Source organism: Notolabrus celidotus, chromosome 2, assembly GCF_009762535.1.
Source record: "Notolabrus celidotus isolate fNotCel1 chromosome 2, fNotCel1.pri, whole genome shotgun sequence".
NCBI classification, from domain to species: domain Eukaryota; kingdom Metazoa; phylum Chordata; class Actinopteri; order Labriformes; family Labridae; genus Notolabrus; species Notolabrus celidotus.
In genome coordinates this window covers 18,450,832-18,470,099 of record NC_048273.1, presented here as the reverse complement: position 1 = coordinate 18,470,099, position 19,268 = coordinate 18,450,832, and the positions used below count along the sequence as shown (strand labels likewise).

At 41.4% G+C, this 19,268-nt stretch overlaps 1 protein-coding gene across 2 annotated transcripts in view; it reads left to right on the top strand.

Moving 5' to 3' along the window:
* acbd6 (acyl-CoA binding domain containing 6) overlaps positions 1–19,268 on the top strand; it is a 41,937-nt gene that overhangs the window by 13,046 nt on the left and 9,623 nt on the right. The window contains exons 6-7 of one of the 2 annotated variants that reach the window (XR_004634742.1): positions 1,514–1,603; positions 13,213–13,314. Coding sequence is in view for 1 of the 2 variants with exons in the window: in XM_034708162.1 (XP_034564053.1) it covers positions 1,514–1,603 (90 nt within the window). In the remaining variant the exon portion in view is untranslated. The remainder of the gene's footprint in view (positions 1–1,513; positions 1,604–13,212; positions 13,315–19,268) is intronic. The other variant, XM_034708162.1, reaches the window with a different exon arrangement.

Here is a 19,268-nt window from a genome sequence, read left to right as displayed (position 1 = left end):
CCCCACTGTTAACTTCAAGACAAGTTGGTCCAGAATGGGAACAAGTGTATAATCCAAAGCTGTGGAGTTATAATCCAAAGACTGTTTTCACTTCTGCAAAGAAGCTGATCAAGATTCCCCTCAGGTGACAGCCTTTAAGTTGTCTGTTTGGACAAGATGAAATAAAACAAATTAGAGAACTGTGTTTGGTTGAACTTGATTGTAACTTTTCAGATATGATTTGAGATGAAATTACTGCATAGTGTGGCATAGAGGGGAAAAGAGTCAGAAGAGAGTTTGTGTATTATCTGTACAATTACTCAGAGCAGGATGTTCGTGTTGTTCCAACTGTATGTCTGAATAGGGAAGTTACTTCCTTCACTTTTCCTAGTAACTAATAATCTGTAGATGAAGCACTTCCTCTGCTTGTCCTCACTCTTACATAAAGAACACTGATGCTTTACTTGTTCACCCTTGTTAGCTCGTTCTTTAAATCTCTCTTTGTATAACAACCAGGGTGTGATCACAGTCAACAAAAGCCCAGAGTTTAAATGCAGGTTCTCAACTTTGAAACTTCAAATATCTCTGTTCAACACATCCTGTGTTCTATTAATCGCCACATCCCCCAAAAACTTGCATTAGGCTTTTATGTGCATTTTCCTGCTTGAAGTTTTAAGGTCTTGTCTGAAAAAATGTCGAAAGCGCAAGAAAGAAAGAAAGAAAGAAAGAAAGAAAGAAAGAAAGAAAGAAAGAAAGAAAGAAAGAAGGAAGAAGCGAGAGAGAGAAAGAGAGAGAGAGGAGAGACCAACTTATTTGTATTCAGGCCCGGCTCATAAGTCTCCATTTTAACATGCAGCCTCGGTGATCAATATGATTTAAGCAACAGAATTAGACTTGGAGAGTTTGCTTTACCTAATTGGCCTCACTGAAAAATGAGCTCCTGTGGTTTTATTAGAACAAGGATCTTGGATCTAAGCAGAGTGTGTTTGTGTTAGTGAGTGTGTGAGCTTGTGTATGTGTTTATGTGAGATAGAGTGAAGGGGTTCCTGATCTGGGGGCTGCTCTTTGTTTTGTGTCCCATCAATCAAGCCGTGTGTGCGGGTCACTGTGATTTGTCCATGAGCCCTATGTCTATGCTCAAACCACCTTAATACTTTTCTCGCACGCACGCACGCACGCACGCACGCACGCACGCACGCACACACACACACACACACACACACACACACACACACACACTCACACACACAGCCATCTGTATCTCTTTACTCTTTCAGCAGATTGTTACAGCACTGTGAAGCCTAAAGTTCTACATGTCTCTTTCGTGTGAAAGCAAATCTTAAGATGAAAGTCTTGGTCAAGTTTGAGGAGCATAAATTAGAGAAGCAGATGAGTGGCTTTTGAAAATAAAAGCTGCAGAAGACTCCATGCAATGACTCTTAGGTTAAACAAATCAGTGCTGCTGTGTCCAAACTTTTGCACATGCCTTTCAAAGTTTGATGGTTGCTAATAATCATTCTGCATGTGCTTACAGGGCCGGGCTCTCCTGCACTGGGCCTGTGACAGAGGACACAAAGAGCTGGTGTCAGTATTACTGCAGCATAAAGCAGACATCAACAGTCAGGTAAGCAGCATTTTTCTCCACACCTGTCTCTCTTTCTGGGAGGATTTTTTTCTTCTAACGCTGATTTTACACTGGTGAATTTTTGTGATTTTGGCACCCTGATAGATAAAAAACTTTTTGCTTTTAGAGTTCAGCGGTTACATTGCAAATTAGTGTTTGATGTGGACTGAAAACCCCAATAATATGGGAAAGATTTAACAAAACAAGGTCAGGAGCTTTCAGAAAGTCTGAAGGAATTTAAAAAACAACTATCCAGTTCAAAAGCCAAAGAATCTCCATTAGGTCCCGTGTTGGAGTACCTGTTATTCCTTTCTCCTTTTTTATTGTTTGTTGTATTGTTTATTTACTGTGGTGTTCTGATAATATGAATGGTATGATTTATAAATTTGCATAATTGGAGGTACGGTTGGAAAACAGACAGGTAAGCATGTTGTAGCTATTTGCCAAGAGGCTAAAGGCCTGCCTCATCTCCCCTCTTGCCTGTGTCTAAGTTGAACAAAATTTAGATTGAGTTAGCATTTCCAATATGGTATCCACCGTTGTTTGGCCTCAAAACGTCTCCCCAAAAAACAATTAGTGATGTCAAAGGGACTATGTCTAGGTTTTAAGTCTATGGTCTCATCCTTTAAATCTTTCAAACATCTTTATCTTAAAAATCTTCTTCTGAAATCAAAAAAATATTTGTGTTTTTAATTGAACTTAAATCTTACCTAAATAGTTTAACATTTTCTCTTCAATTGCTTGACTGAAAGGAAAACAGACTTAAAAATCTGAAGTCACTAAAGTCATGCAGTTTAAGGCCTGTTGGTGCAATTTTACCCAAGCCTTATCATTACTGCGTACTGTGCACACTGCAGCTTTTCATATCACTGTCTCAACATCTTGCATCACCGTCCACGTTTCACCAATGTTGTGGAGTTTGTCCTCCTTCGCTTTGCGTAGCATCACAAGATATGATCCATCAGTCTTTTGTGACAGCGGTTCCTCTAGCTCCTGCTTCTTGGTAACCAGACATGGACGCTTGGTCTCAATATGATGCTGGAGTTTGCCTGGCCTCGTACCGTCATTAGCAACCACCTCTTTGTCAATTACACACTATGGCAGTGAGCATTATCAGGACCAGTTCATAAAAGTCTAAACTCTAAATATTCATGACTATAATTCTTTTGTTTCTGCTCACTGCAGAATTTGTCTCCTCTCTCTCTGTGGTTACCATTTATTTTAAATCAATATGGACGCTGCACCTCCATGCTCCTCCCACTGTGTGTAATAACATCAACACTCAAGTGTTTGTTTAAAGTTAAGACGTTGCACTACATCATGACACTAGGTAATATCTGTATCAGTTTTAGAAGTCAGTACAGCAGGTGAAGATGTGTGTTGGAGTTTTTAAACATGGGATTTAGGTGAGGATGAAAGGAAACACACTACTCTTCACACGTGAACATAAAGCAAGTACTGACATTGTAGCGGCTGTGGCCCAGGGGTAGAGTCAGTTATCTTTCTATCAGAAGGTTGGGGGTTTGATCTCAATTCCTGCTGTCCACATGCCGACGTGTTCTCGGGCAAGACACTGAACCCCAAAACTGCTGTTGGTGGCTCTACCTAGCAGCCTCTGCCCTCAGTGTGTGAATGTGGTGTGAATGGGTGAATGTGAGCGCTTTGAGTAGTCAGAAGTCTCGAGAAAGAGCTATATAAACACAGTACATTTTACATTTACCATTTACATCTCCTACATCCACACTGCCCTCTTCTGTTCTCCCTCCATCCCCTCCAGAAGGTCACCTTTAATTCACTTTGTGCCACAGACAAATCCCTCAGGGCTTTAGCAGACAGAGTTAGCTGGTAGCTAGCCCAGTGTTTAGCCTCCCTGAGGTTTTAGCAGCATCCAGGAGGCTTTAGCTTTGGCGGTAAGCTGGCTCAGCTGCACATCGGAGAAATTACTCCTCCTCTCCTCTGCCCAGCAGCACGACACAGTGCAGCTCAGCGTGCCGCACACTGAGGCTTTGACTGTAAGGCCGAATCAATTGGAAGTAATCAGGCAAATTGTTTTACGTTGCACAACCCACATAATCAGGACATTTCACAAATGACTTTCTCTTTTGTGGTCATGTGTGGCCTCTTTTGTTTTGAATGCTCGCAGGGAGGGAGGGGATTTGTGGTGAATTGTTCATAAAAGACTTAACAGTGGGATAACTACGAAACACTTCACTAATGATTTAGAGCCATATCAAGATAATGACAGTAGAGGATGAGTGAGGTATAGATGGAGGCTTTTGTCCTTTTGTAAGATGTATCATATTTACAGTTGTGTATTCATCATTGGAACATAAATTGATACCACCGTGTGCCAAGAACTTTCAGCAGTAAGGAGAGGAGACATTGCCAGATCTCATTTGTACTCTGAAAAACAGGTGATCATGGTAATCCAGGAAGTTAGGGTGAATTTCAATCCCATTTTGTTTAAAAATGAAAATTTTTAAAGCAAATATGTACACACACATAAACTCAAAAGTAGTACAATGCTTCAAAATGCGCATTCCATCATCAAGAGTGCAGATATACCCAAAATGCATGCATCCAGGCCATCAGGACCTTTACACCCACCTGTCTCTCAGGTGTCAAAGGAAGCCAGCCATGGGCAGGGCTGAATATTAAAGAGACTGGACCTCTGTAGCGCAGCTACTGGGAGCAGATTTATAAGGTAGCAGAGAGGTGGCCGGAAGAAAAATACGGTCAGCTAAATCATATCACTCTGTTGCAACGCCAAATTATCTCACTGTGTAAAGCTTACAGAACAATACGCTCCTCATTAGAAGCTGCTCGTACAGCCTTTTGTTTTGTTTTCCTCTCTGGGGTGAGGTCAACGAGGAAAGAAACTCCAGAAATTCATTAGGAGAAAGATGTCTGCACCACATAAAACCCAGAGTCTGGGAGGTTATGTGTGTGTTCACGAGAGGAATACAGGAATGTTGGGGATGTTTGCAGGCTATTAGAGTGACCAGTAATCTCTCCTGACCTCTACCAACTGTAGAGCAACCAGTAAATAAAGATCAAACATGATTTATGCTTAATTTGTTGATTAAAAAGGGGAGGGGGGACTTCAGAGTTTGAACAAAAAGTATTATTATTTGCCTGGCAGAGAGGGAAAATCGTTGGAAATTAATCAACTGATTGTTTTAGTGAATTGTTCCCAAACCCTGGTAACCTGCATTAAGGGCTCGTTTGATAGTTAATCCTGGATCAAGGCGGGGACGGACTACAATAGGTAGCTGTCTGTGAGTGTATGTGTGTGTGTGTGTTTGAATACGCAGATCACAGCCGTGCCACCTGCCAATTGTAGCTCAGGCCGCAGTGTTGGTGCCGGACATTAAACCTCCCTCCTCCTCCTCATCCTCTCTGTATCACTGCCCCCTCAGCTAATACACGCAGAGAAAGTAGGGCACAGAGCACAAACTGTGGGAAAGATGACAGTTAAACCTCACTTAATGTAATGATGGAAATTAAGGCTTAAACACTGGACTTGCAGTCAATGTGTGAGAATGTGTTTAAGAGCATTAATATAGCGTTAACTTAAGTTTAGCACATTCCATCATATTATGAGGGCTGGGTAAACAAACAGCCTTTCCACTTGGAGGAGTAAAATTACTTCATGGATTTAATAAAAAGACATGGCATTAGTCTTTTATGGATAATGACCAACATATATGTCCAAGAGCAGTCAAAGTTAAATTCTCAATCAATGACGAGGACTTAAAGAGAAACAGTTCTTTATTGCTCTGTGTGAGGCATCGGAATTATTGTGTTGATACGGATAACTGTAATACAACATGGAAGAACTGGTTTCCAAACATAACTTATAATAGTCAGCTCTGACAGCTGATCACAGACGTAAAAGTTAAAATTCTGTTGAAAAGATTCTGTTTTTAGCTGAAACTATAGAATAAGGAGGAGAAGTGATGAAACTATGTCTAACAGCATCATAAACTCTCAAGAAATGGATGAAGGAAAACCAAACCTAACAAGAAAAGATCTGTCAGAGGGCAGGAGAATGTTTGCTGTTGAACATTTCTCGACACTATGATTGTTAAATGTTAACAATTATACATTGTCATGTCATCTTAGCTATATGCCAGGGTTACTAGTTGGTCAAACAAATCAGGGGTTCCCAAACTTTTCAGCCCGCGACCCCCAAAATATAGGTGTGACCCCCACTGTTCCTCAAAGTGATTAAATGTGGCTTCATTTAGCTGGTCTGCAGAAAATTAGCCTATCTATATGAGCATGTGGCTGTTTCCTGTGCCGTTATGAATTAACCTACTTCTACTGATGCTTTTGGTAATTCACTGTTATCTAACCCTAAACTTAGGACAAACTTAGGCAGAAATCTCATTACATTTTCTATTTCCAAGGTTATATTTCAAGCTTAGCTACTATTTTTGTTGATATTTTTTACTATAATGGGTAAAATGTACTATTTTTAGATAATTAAAAAAAAAAAAAAAAACGTTCTTGATGACATCTCATGAACTACTCCATTTGTGTCTCGCGACCCCCCAGGGGGTCCCGACCCACACTTTGGGAACCCCTGAAACAAAGTATTATTATTTTTTATGATTGATTGCTTGGAATGTATTAACCACCCGCCCCAAGCTGGAGGTGTAGCTCCAGTTATTACCTACTACCAAAAGACTGTGATCCTGAGTTTAGCCAAATTGGGCTTAATTTTGACTATTTTCTGCCTTTTTTTAACATTTAGACTGGATAGGTAGACTCAGTTTGTCTAACTTTAAATTCCTGTTCATACGACGAGGAAATTTGTTGCTTCGGAACATCCCTAATCAGAATAAGACAAGACTATCTCTGTAAACAGTACGTCATGTTATCACCAACCAACATTTGAACAAGCTCCATTACCCAGAAAAAGAATGAAATTAATATTCAAAATCATAACCCAGCTTTTTTAATAATCAGCGGGCTGTGTGAAATACTTGATTCTGATTGGTCAAAACCCCTTGACAACACTTCGTGGGCTTGCCTCACCCTGTCGTGATTCTATTCAGCATGAACACCGGCTAACTGTACATTCTCCCTAATATAAAGCATATTCAAAATAAAATACACTTTTTTGTACTTTCCAAGGAGTTATATGAGTTATTTCTTGACCAGAAGTAAGTAAGTAAAGCTTCTTTATATAGCACCTTACAAGAGCAGAGGTCACAAGGTGTTCAAAATAAAAGATTAAAAGTGCCAGACAACCAGTGGGAGACTGCAAAGCTTCAGTTCCTTGGCAACAAATGATGGCTGAAGTTACATATTTACTGTATAAGCATGAATGTGCCCCTGGTTTTCTGATTTACATGACTTCAGTGCAAACAGAGCTAAACTAGCCAAGATGTGCTGTAGATGATGACTTGATAAAAGTTTAATCAACACAAAAAAAAGAAAAGTATATCCTCAGATAAATTGTCCCAAATAAATCTTAAAGTATGCTCTTTTATTGGTGTAGACGTGTGTTTGTGTCCACTCTCCCTGTGGTCGTTCTGTGTCCAGACGGTGTAATCCCACACCCACAGCTAATCCTCATCCTACAAACAAACAACTTTTAGTTTTCAAGAGGAAATCCCAAACCCTCCTCCGAACAAGCTGTAGTGTTTCCATAGATACGTTTACAGACAGGATACGCCCGCTCAGGAGAAATTGGAGTCGAAGAGGAAGGGCTTTGGTTCAGAGGTGCTGTAGACTGCAACAAAGGTCAGGAATGGTCCACAGTACGTTGTGTGACTCAGAGTGATTACTGAGTGGTGGAGAGACAGAGGTGGGATTAGGCTGACAAAGAGGAAGGACAGGTGAGACGCAGGTTACAACAACACAAACACAATGGCAGGAAGGAAACATTGTTAAGGTTTAGGTGAAGATTTAGAGAAAAGGCACAACCACATGGCTGTTTCTCACGTTTTTACTCAAACTCAGGCCTCCTCTTGTAGACTTTTTTTGTCTGTCTCCCCATTTTCCCCCTCTCCTCATCACTCTCCCCTCCCCCCCTCCAGCCCTCGTCCCCTTCCACTCCATCCCTCCCTCTCTTCTGCCTCTACTTTGTATTAAAACAACATGATCCATGAGGCGGGGAGGGCGACTCGCAGCACCAGTAATTCTAATTAATCCAGCGTGGTAGCACGGCCGCGGCAGGCCCCAAAGCGCTCCCAGTCTATCAGATAGAAATTCATAACTTAATTGAGGTCAGAGCCTCGAGCCGGCAGAACAAAAGTCTCCAGCCAGGACCAGCTAGATCAATAGTAATAAATATCTGACTGGGCGGCCCACAATTGGTGGCCAGAGAGCACACAACAAGTCTGGTAAACGTTGTGTGCATGTGGAGTCTGCAGGGACGTCTGTGTGAGTGGGACTGAGTTTTTGCCTTTATATTCTGAGTGAGGTGTGAGCTTTGAAGGGTGCAGACATGCATGTTAAATTAAGTTTTCACATTCTTACATTTTTGAAGGAACAGTTTTATTATTCCGGCCAGATTGTAAATTTTCAGGAGGCTTTACTTTACTTTATAATGGGGAAAGTCTCTCTTAAGCTATTGATCTGTTGATAAAACATTATTGTGAGGGGTGTGGATGGAGTCTGACTGTTGATTTATCTTCATCTGGGATAAGACAGTGAATCCATGACTGGGTGGCAGACTTCAACTTCACTAATAATGCTAAGAGATTTCTCTGACGAACTTGGGGATTCTGTAAAACAGAAAAAATAGATACTCTTTCTGGTTTCCTTTAGATTAACATCCATATTTCAAAATCAGCTGCTTCGGTGCCTGTTAACCTCCAGAGTTAGACCAATAAATGAGCTTATATCTTCATTTTTTTATAGTCAGTCTTTAGTTTGATTTTGGCTGATAAGTAACAAGACATTACAGTGGTAGTTCAGAATGAGGAGATGTCTTTGAGTGGATTTTGTTATGTGTTCAAAGAAGAAGAAGTTGTTCAAAGGAGCTATGTTCACACTGCAGGCAATAGTGGTCAAGCGACCAGGTCAGATTTTTTAGAGGCAATGTGAACACTCAAATCTAGGCCAAATCAGATTTTTCCAAACAGATTTAGACCACTTCCATATGTGGTCCTGAATCAGATACCGATCTGATTTTTTTTCAATGCGGCCTCAGTGTGAACGGCCAAGGCAGATTTGATGCATATTTGATACTTTCACGTCACTTTATAGTGACACACGTCACAATTCTGCGCAGAGGTAGCCATGCAAAAATGGAGAATATACGATGGAGCAAGTCAATGGAGGTACAGCGAGGTCTTGGACCTTATAAATATATGGGGTGACACTTCCATACAAGCAAAGCTTGAGTGTTCATACCGTAACCAGAAATGCTGACTTCTCCATGTTTACGTTTGTGAAACAGCTGCATGTAACGTCATTGTTACTGTTCTTTTGCGCATGTGGGCCAGTTCACACTGGAATCGGATACAGGTCACATTATAGATGGTAATGTGAACAGGCAAACAAAAAATCGGATCTGAGCAAAAAATCGGAATTGAGCATTAAGCCTTGCAGTGTGAACGTAGCCTAAGTGCTTATTAAAGACTCCTGTGAGGATTTTTGGACTGGTTATGAAACACACTGAAATTAACAGTGGTGCCTTTTATGACCTAAAAGAGCAAACAAGATAAGCCTCACAATTTCTATGCTGGGATTTCTAGTGCCTGTAACCATTTGATGGTGGTGTCAGATGAGACAACATACAGCACACAGTACAGGTGACTGTGAGTGGTAGTCTTGTTGTCTCTCAATCAGAAGGTTGGCAGATGATGCCAGCTTTCACAGTAACATGCCAAAATGTCCTTGGGCAAGACACTGAGCCTCAAATTGCTAACAGAGACATAATGAGTGGTTGTGAATGCTTAAGAGGGACACTTGCTCAAACTGATAGTCCCTCTAGCCTCTACCATCGGTGTATTGATGTGGTGTGAATTGGTGAATATGATAAGTAGTGTAAAAGCAGGGCTTTATGTAGCCACATATATTGATACCGTTACTGCATAAAGAAATTAAAAAAATACCGTTATATAAATTTATCCCACCTCTAAAGTCAAGTAAAATGTCCATCAAAGTGTCCATCAAAGTGTCCATCAAAGTGTCCAAGAAGACAAGTGTAACTAACTTGTGTCAAACATTAGTTGTCATACCAGAGACGGTAAAATCAGAAAACCAGCAACATACTACATTTAAGCAGTTGGAACAAATATACATTCAACTTTTCAGCCCCCATGAATAACTCAAACAATGACCAAACCATCAACTATTACAAACATTTCTTCCCTGTCTCTGGTCAGATAAACATAAGTTTGTCCCTCTCTTAAAGAAAACTGCTGTCCATGCTAATTAGTTTAATAATCCAGCACCCTGACACAGTGCAGACATAGTGGAAGTGAAACTGGTTGGGAAAATGTATAAAAGGCTCCTGTATAATATGGACTACTTTAATTACCAAATAGCACAAGGCTGCCCTTTTTTCTCAGAGTAAAACATGTTGGGGACAGCTTCCTAAATAAAGCTTTCCATGTTTGTGCCAAAGTCCTGACTCGCAAATCAAGAAGCATGTCAGAGAAGATAATTCATTTTCATCAAACTCGACCGAATCGTGAGCATTAGCATCTGTCCCTGCCCATTTTTCATCAAAAACATAGTAAACCTGTATGATAATTTATAACCTTTAAGACTGACACTGCAATATTCAGAAAAAATTAAATAGTGCAACTTTTACTCTGGATATTATGCAGCTTTATGTGAGCTTTGTGAATCCTCGCATGGCAAACAAAGAGCGTTGAACCCTTTCATCTGTGTCCTCTACTGTGGTGTCAACGACTAGTGTGACAAAAGTGGTAAACACACACACACACACACACACACACACACACACACACACACACACACACACACACACACACACACACACACACAACTACCATGGTGGTTGATTGAAATTCTTCTGGTGCAGGTATTATTACACGTTTGTTTCCCTCCCCTTTCCCAGCACAGCCTCCTATAACTAATGGCTCAGTCAGGCCAGTCATAACAAATATCCAGCAAGATTTGTCATAATTGTGTGTGCGCAGGTATGTGTATATGTGTGTGTTCGTGTGCGCATGTGCGTGTGTTTGAAATTGTGCATTCTTTCTCTAAGAATATATAGGGTCTTAAAGAAAGAGAGGGCAGCAAGGTGGGAAAGGAAGAAGGTGGTTTGTCTAGAAGAATCAAAGAGTAAAAATAGAGAATATAACCGGATGGAGGGAGAAATGCAGCAAACAAAGATGTGGTATTAATTTGTTTGAGATGATCCCACACTGTTTATACCCTAGCTTGTGTCCTTTTGATTGTGTTGTATATGATGTTACATATGATTTCACATACATTGTGACTCTCCATGCAGCCTATGAGACTTGCAGAGAGGAGCAAGAAGGCAGGATGTTTGCACACATTAGACAGTATAAAAAGATGGTCAACATAACAGCTCCCCAAAAGTAAAGGCAAAAAAATGCCTTTAATTGTTTCCCCAACTCACTGGAAGCTGTAACATGGTTTCTATCAGTGAAGTGCAGCAGGACTACAGTTAATGACCATTATACTAGTCAACCAGTCATTGATAATTAAAGCAATTAATCTGCTTATTGGGTAGTGAATCTACAGTTACTCAATGTTTCTTATTTAACAATCAGCTTTATTTTGTTCTAACTCAAAAACAGTTTTTAAAAACTCTAACTCAAGCTGATTTTTCCTTGCTTTAAGCATATCGTGTTATGTAAAAGAGGGGGTTTAGCTTTAATGTGAAGGGTGTTTGAAATACCAGTATGCTACGATTTTGCTCCACAGTTCAGAGTTTAGGAAGGAGAAAGAAAATCAGAGCAAGCAAGTGTGTACACACTTGTCCACTTCTGACATTCTCTGCTGACAAGCAAGGTCAGCTTTTTTAAATGTTTTAGGACGCCCTGCTCTTTGCAGTGTTGACGGTGAAATGCTTGCTGGCTCTAGAAGTTTTCGAAGACAGTAGCACCATTTTGCTATGTTTTGTTTACCTTTTGTTTCTCAGTTGCTTTTTTACATATGCAACTCTCAGCAGTGATAGCAAGGATGCGAACTAGCTACCCCTCAGCAGCTGAGCTCCAGAAACCAATGCATTGGCCACTCTCAGCATGGAAAACTATACACTCTGATGTAACCATTGTTGGGCAACCTACTTGTAAAATGTCATGAGCTCAGCTGCTAGTAACTCTCCTTCACATTTAACTTGCATCAAAGCTTCCCCTAGAGAAATGTAGCAAGCCAAGCTGCTAATAGTGAAAGTTCTAAAACTCAGATTAATTAGGTTTAACACACTTATCATTTCATCTGACAAGATGTCTCTGTGACTGGCAAAATACAGATTTGTGAGTACTAAAAGCTCCCTCTTCATTATAGACAGATGGAAATGACGTGGGTGAAATTAAATATGATCAACTGACAAAAAAAAAGAAGATGCAGAGACGGGTTTATCAACTTACACACTGGCTTAACTTATCTCCCCTGAGCTAAGTCCCTACTTCTCTTTTGTGACCTTATTCATTGTTGACCTCTTCCCTACTGTATGCATCATTACCTGCTCAGCATTTACATTCAGGTGTTTGCAGACTGACCCAATGATAGCTAACCACAATGGATGGTTATGTAGCTTGTTCAGGAATCACCTGCATGTGTAGGCATGTCTGCATGATCACCAGCTGCTCGGGCATTGTGACTTGATGTACTAGATTAGATAGTTTTTTCATGTACAAGTACTCTGCAACAAATACTTTATTTTATGTTGTCATCTACAACCTTGAAGAATTAATGTATTTTGTGATTGACAGCAGTAACAGCCAATGATATGCATTGCTATTGGTATGTCAAGTTCACATGTTTAACTGACGTGTCAATAAAGTTGTCCAAAAACGTTTTCAGCATACAATGCCAGAGCCTGTCTCGGGGTATTTTGGCTTCACTTTTGTACAGTGGTGAGAGGTGGATGTGCGTCAGAGGGGGGCAGTGTTTCTTTTTCCCGGGTGTTTATTAGTTTTTTCTTTCTGGAAGCTAAACATTTGTTAAATTGAAAAAGTAGAACCTGTCAGAAAGGTCTTTTAAAAGTTTACCATTTCCAAGCAAGGAGGATTCAGAGCTCACATAAAAGCCACCAAACACATCCACCAAACACACACCTTGACATTTTACAAGCCCCACTCTAAGGTGCTCTTATAGGATTCATATTTAGTACTCACTGCACATTAGCTGGACTGGATGGAATGAAAGCTGTTGCCGTTCTGTGTTAAAAGGGCCTATCGGACACAGATACAGTTATGAATCTATAATACGAGCACTCAGAAAAGAGCCAACGACTTGACAGTAATAGTGCGGCCTAAAGAGCCATTCCAGCAGGTAACAGTCCTCTTTGCCATCATCAGCTGTTGTTTCTTTCTTATTGGCCACTCTCTGGGCCTTGCCTACACTCAACTATTTGATTTCCATCGTTCTTAACCATCCACATAAATTGTCAGGAGCATTAAAGCTGTCCTCGACCGTTTCAGACAGAGAGGGAGGGGAGCGAGAGAGTGAGAGAGTGAGAGCTGGATACAGACAGCGACGGGAGAGGAGGGAGGAGACGGGGGTGAGGAGAGAGAATAAACAAAGTAAGTGTTTTGCCTTCCATCAGTCTCCCCCGCAGTACTCAGCTTTATGAGTCCCTCACTCCAAATGCCTCAGCCGCAGCCCCCCAGCTGCCTGCCCATTGATTTTCATATTACACTCTTTTATGTATTTATTTATTTCATATATTTCTTTTTAAACATCATCGATGAGCCGCAGGAGGACAGACGGGGGGGCCTCTGAGGATGTGGAGTCTCAGTTTTAACCTTATCCTCCTCTCTGATGGCTTTAATGGACGCTAAGGTGTCCCACGGGAACAAGCAAGCAGGGCGACATGGGGAGGGGGAGGAAGATGTGCATGAAGAAAGCAGGGTTTAGGAGAAAGGGGATTTAGAGGAAAGGAGACGTTTCTTTTGTAGGGTGGGACAGAAAAAGGCATGAAAATCAGCCTTGTTAGAGCGTTTACACTGGTTGAATGTGGTTTAAGATAATCCTATTGGCTTTTTTTTTAGTAGAAAGAAAGCCTTCAGAATCATAGCAAATGTGGGGTATTGGCCCGTTCCCCGATCTTATGACCCAACTCAACACCACTATTGACTTGCTCTGGATATAATCATCTAGTTACACCAGAAATCTGGTGGGGTTTTTTGGTTCTTGTTTTTTGCTACTACAAAACTGTACACAACAAGCAGCAATGTACTGCCATCATTGATATATTATGGCATCGATAAATAGCTACTGTTTTAGAGCAGCAAAGAGGAACTGATTCTCTGAGTCATCCAAGTCTCTCTCAATTAAGCAGTGTTATTAAATATTAGTTTCTCTGACGCTTCAAACACAGTCTATCAAAAGGAGCTGCAAGCTGAGCTGCCAGTCACATTGGGCCTCAATCACCAGAATCTTAAGATTTCTCTTAAATTTGTTCTAAAGAAAGTTTCTAAAAGTAAACTGAGGCACATTCATGAAACCTGTCGTTTAACCTCTGATTTGTTGGCACCTGCGTTCTTATGAAAGCCATCGCATTGAAACACACCTCCATCACCCATATAAGGGCATGAGACTCCAGGGCTTGGTGCACACAGGAAAACCACTGTGGACTGAACAGAGCCACATCTGGGATGGACAAATTTAAATCTGAACCGATATCGCACTGAGCCCTTTGTTGGAAAAACACTCTCATAGTTCAGCAAATAAGGTAGCGGGGTCGCTGGTGGCCTGGCGGTCTAGGCGTCCCGGGGCTATGGTCCCCGTCGCAGTGGTCGCCGGTTCTATTCCCGGCCGGTCGACCATTGGATGCGTGTCTTCCCCCTCTCTCTGCTCCCCGCGTTTCCCGTCTCTCTTCAGCTGTCCTATCCAATAAAGGTGAAAAAGACCAAAAATTTAACTTAAAAAAAAAAGAAGTAGAGGTAGTGCTGCTAGAAGTGAAACACAAACAGGCTGATTTATTATATTATATTTAGTAGAGCCTGTTGTTGATATTAAAACAGATGCATTGGATGATGTCACTTATTCAGAGAAGGCTGTCACTGGAAACATTATGCTTTAATGAGCACACCAGATGAAGTGAGACAAAAAAGTTTAGTTTTGAATCTAAGGGGAAAAATGCAAATGACACAAGAGAGATCTATCTCAAATCTTTTTTTATAATTAATAAGATAGAAAAACACTCTGTCTTTAAGATGACAAACTGACTTAGTCATTAAATATCTTTAATTTCTTCTCCGAGTCAAGTAACCCAAACATGACAATTATCCCATTGATATCAGTACTATACAGCTGTTAGTTATCATATCTCCCTTTGTTGTAAGATTGGTTCATCACTGGCTGATCCACAAATTCAGGTTTCAGAAATGCCATAAGAGGTTTAAAAAGAAATTGTGTCTCAACATCTCAAGTTCTTGAACGTAAAAAACAACTTATTATGAATAAGTGTCTTTTGCTGAAGTCAGTTGTGTCATACTTTTTGGCCTCCAGACAACTCTTACACAATAACTCACCATAATCCCTGGCATCCTCCAGGACCCCCCTGCTCTGGACCTGTAAGTCACTCAGGCTTCCCCCATAACTGTATTGTTGCTGATGGCAGCTTTGGTGTGATGTGGAAGGGGGATCACAGGAGCACCTGAAGGACACTCACAGGGGGTGTGAAGGGCAGAGAGTTTGGCGTCAGGCTAATTTGACCGTGGGTGGCAGTGCTCACACGCTGAGTGGCAAGGTTACTTCTCCCTGCTCAGAGAGGAGACCCAGATTCAATTAGGGCTGCCCTCGGTCTATAGATCCTTTTAACTTAGGGGGGGCCTTCCCAGTGCGCACACTCACGCACACACAAACAGACACACACACACAAACATACAGAACAGGAAGCAGGTAAAACATTGAAGCCTGCAAGAAAATAAAAAATGATCTACCCTCATATTTTCAACCAGAAGTTGCTGCAGACAAATGAAGGGGAGAGATCGGCGTGCATTGGAAGTCGACATAGAGAGTGCTGGTAAAGTAAACTATTTTGCAAAACTGAAGTAATGAAAAGTTATTCTCTGGTTGTTTCACAGTGATTACGCTCTCAAGAACTTAAAACAGGCGTGGTTTACTTGCAGCTGAAGTCAGGCTTCTTCTTGCCTGCAGTGTGTTTCTCTGCTCCGCCCTCTGTCACAGACACCACATCGCTAACTCTCCTAGGGATGGGTACCGAATTCGGTACTTTTAGCGGGTACCGACCGAATTCCGTCGGTACTACCGAGTACCGATTCACGTAAAATCAAACGGTACCATGTTTCGGTACCTAAACGCATCCTCGTGACTGTGAGGGAGTGGAGGAATAGGCGATTTTCTATACTTTCGCCCTGTAATTAAGTTCGAGACTGATCGGGTGGACGTCTCTGCTCTCTGCATCTACGCGGGAGTGCGCCAAATGGAGCCTGCGCGATGGCCCGCGAGGTAGAGCTACAGGAGGATTAAGTTGAGACGGACTCTCAGGCTCCGACTACCTGCCCTGTTTATATCCGTTCCTGTGTGCGTGCATGCCCATTAAGTAAGTTGTGTGTCCTGTTATTATAAAAAGACTGAGAACTGACTTTTTCCCGTCCACAGGCTTTCACGTGTGTTCATTGATAAACTCCCGAAAGAGCGATTAGACGCCACGAGCACGTGTCAGCTAATATATCTAATCACCTATATAATCCTGTTTCTGTTCATTTCATGTTAAATGAAATAAATATGTTAAATTTTTAAACTTGGAGATTTTATTATTAAACAAATTAATATTTATTACCACATAAACACACACAAAATAACTGAAAATTGGTACCATTGAGCACCGGTACCGATTCCCAGGTACCGGGTATCGGTACCGTATCGGTTCAAACATGAAAGGTACCCATCCCTAAACTCTCCTCATGCATTGCTCATCAAATACAACATTTGTTGAGTCCTTTATCATTAAAGACAGACACATGTTGCATCTATGGTGTAGACTGAGTGCAGAAGAGAGAGACAGTGATGTCACCTGCTCTCTCTGTGTTTTCTATTAGTCCTGACCTGCAGACCGTTGACAGGGAGCTTCCTAGTGCTGCACAATGATTGACGCCCATAAAATGATTAAATCAGTCATTCTATTTATATTAGAAAATTAGGTAAGATGGACATAGAGCACATTCTCTGCAGATAAACACCCCCACTGGATTATGAATTATGAACGGTAATAAACTATTTTTAGGAAAAATCTTTGTTATTTTTCAGACGATATGCAAATGGGTCCTAGATGGTTGAATGGTCCCAATGCAAGTTTCCACTACACTCTGATAAAAAAATGTGTGTTCTGTTCTAGCTGAATTTAGAGTCTTGTATATTTGATGATTCCTCAGCAGAAGAACTTTAACACTGAAATCAAGAAGACTACATGTCCTTTTCTAGGCAAGGCAAGGCAAGTTTATTTATAAAGCACCATTCATACAAAGAGCAATTCAAAGTGCTTTACAGAGTTAAAACAAAAACCAGAACAGTAAGAATCAACAAAAACATACAGCAAACACTTCAAACATTAACATTTTATATGCGGCCTACCACCTACTCTTAAAAAGTTTCAAGCCCCTTTAAGTCAGATTTCATCCCATTAAATTAAAACATAACTGCATGTGAGAAAACGTTAGCTCCAAGGGAAGCAGAGAAGTAAGCAAGCTGAGTTGGTTCTGTTTGGTTCCATGCTGTTAGTACTAGATGGACCCAGAGAGGGAGGTTCCTCCTCCTCCTCCTCCTCCTCCTCCTCCTCCTCCTCCTCCTCCTCCTCCTCCTCCTCCTCCTCCTCAGATCTGTGTTCTGCTCTGATTAATGGCACCTGCTCATCATAATGCTATCTGCTTGAATCTGCATGCCAATGATCCCAGTCGCCTATCGATTCACCCCTCATCTTTCCCACACATACCCTGGAGACTGATACACACACACACATACTCACACACACACATACCCACACACACACACACACACATACCCCTTCTCTCTCCCTCCCCCTCCCTCGACCACTGTCATTATAAAAGTCAGCAGCTGCTGCATGCATTGATCATAAATCATAATTGCTTGTCCATTTTTCCCCACTTGTTTAATGTTGCTGTCAGGGACAGTAGGGGGGAGGGAAAGGGAGGAGGCGAGGAAAGGGAGTAAGAAAGAAGAGCCCAGAGAAAGTTTAATAAGAGATAGGAAAAAAGATGGAGGAAAAATAAGGAGGAGAGGTGCAGTAGGAGGCTATGATGATGAAAAAGAAACAGCCTCATTGTGAAAATATTGATTAATAAATGAAAAGAGAAGTCTTAATCCTTCCCCTTTTGAAGGAGGTGAGGGAAAAATTAGAACTTTGTACTCTTGATTCCCTAAAATATACTATCATGACCACTGGCAGTTTGATGAGTGTGATATGAAAACAATCGAACTCATACAGTGCAAGCAGTCCACACCATAAAAACACAGTGTGCTTTCTCTCTGAAGTCTTGTATGTTGCAGCTGACTCCACAGCTGGCTGTGGATTTGTCAGACCTTTAACCTCTACCCACAATCCCTCCCTCGAATCTCCACTACAGACAAACAGAAACTGGGTTTTATTCTGTCTGAATTACATTCTATCAGTGAGAGACTCCAGGGACTTGTGTCCCATTTGTATCTCTGACTGTGTTAAGTTTCTGTCCCTGATATGCCCTTGATCCGCTCACTTAATGCTGGTAAAAACAGCTGTGTTGAATATCTGGGGTGTTTTTACCACGTTGTGCCGGGCCAGTCTGCAGACTGATGGAGAAAACAAATTAGAACACTGTCTGGAAAGGAACACAACATCTGTGACAGTCCCTTTGTGTGTTCTCTGCAGATAAACAGAGCAACAGAGAAGGTTTTATTTGATCGTAGTTGACCTCAGTCTGAATCTGAATTGCTCGGTTCCTGCACTCCTTAAGGGTCTCTCATGTGTTCTCTTTTTCTTTGGATACATTTTAGGCTTATTTCGGTAGTTTTTATCTGTAACGTAAAACACTAAAGAAGTCAGACTGCGTGCTTCTTTTCACATCTTTGATTTACTGTCCTTCGCTGTCATCTATCTTGCTTCACATTGTGGTAGAAATGATAGATGTTGTACCTTAAATTCAGCAAAAACCTGCAGTTGTACTAATAGATCAATCTCTATCCATGCTGCTCCTAAGCATATTGCTGCACCCCATTAGAGTGATACACTCCACAGTGCTGGATCTGGTATTGTGCAAGCAGCTGCTTTTATTGAGCACTCTGCTGACATCCAGCCTGGCATTTCTGCACAGCACGGCGAAACTTTGGATGATATGTAAAAGCAGGGGGCTCAGTGTGACATGCCTCCGTAATGGGATGGGAACAGGGGTGCACTAGAGAGGTGGGGGGGGGAGGTTTTATACGGTAGGCTAACTGCAGGTATATGTGGGGGAGTGGTGGGTTTGGAGGGAGGGGGCGGGGTGTCTCTTCCAGGCTGCTTCAAAAGCAAATGGAA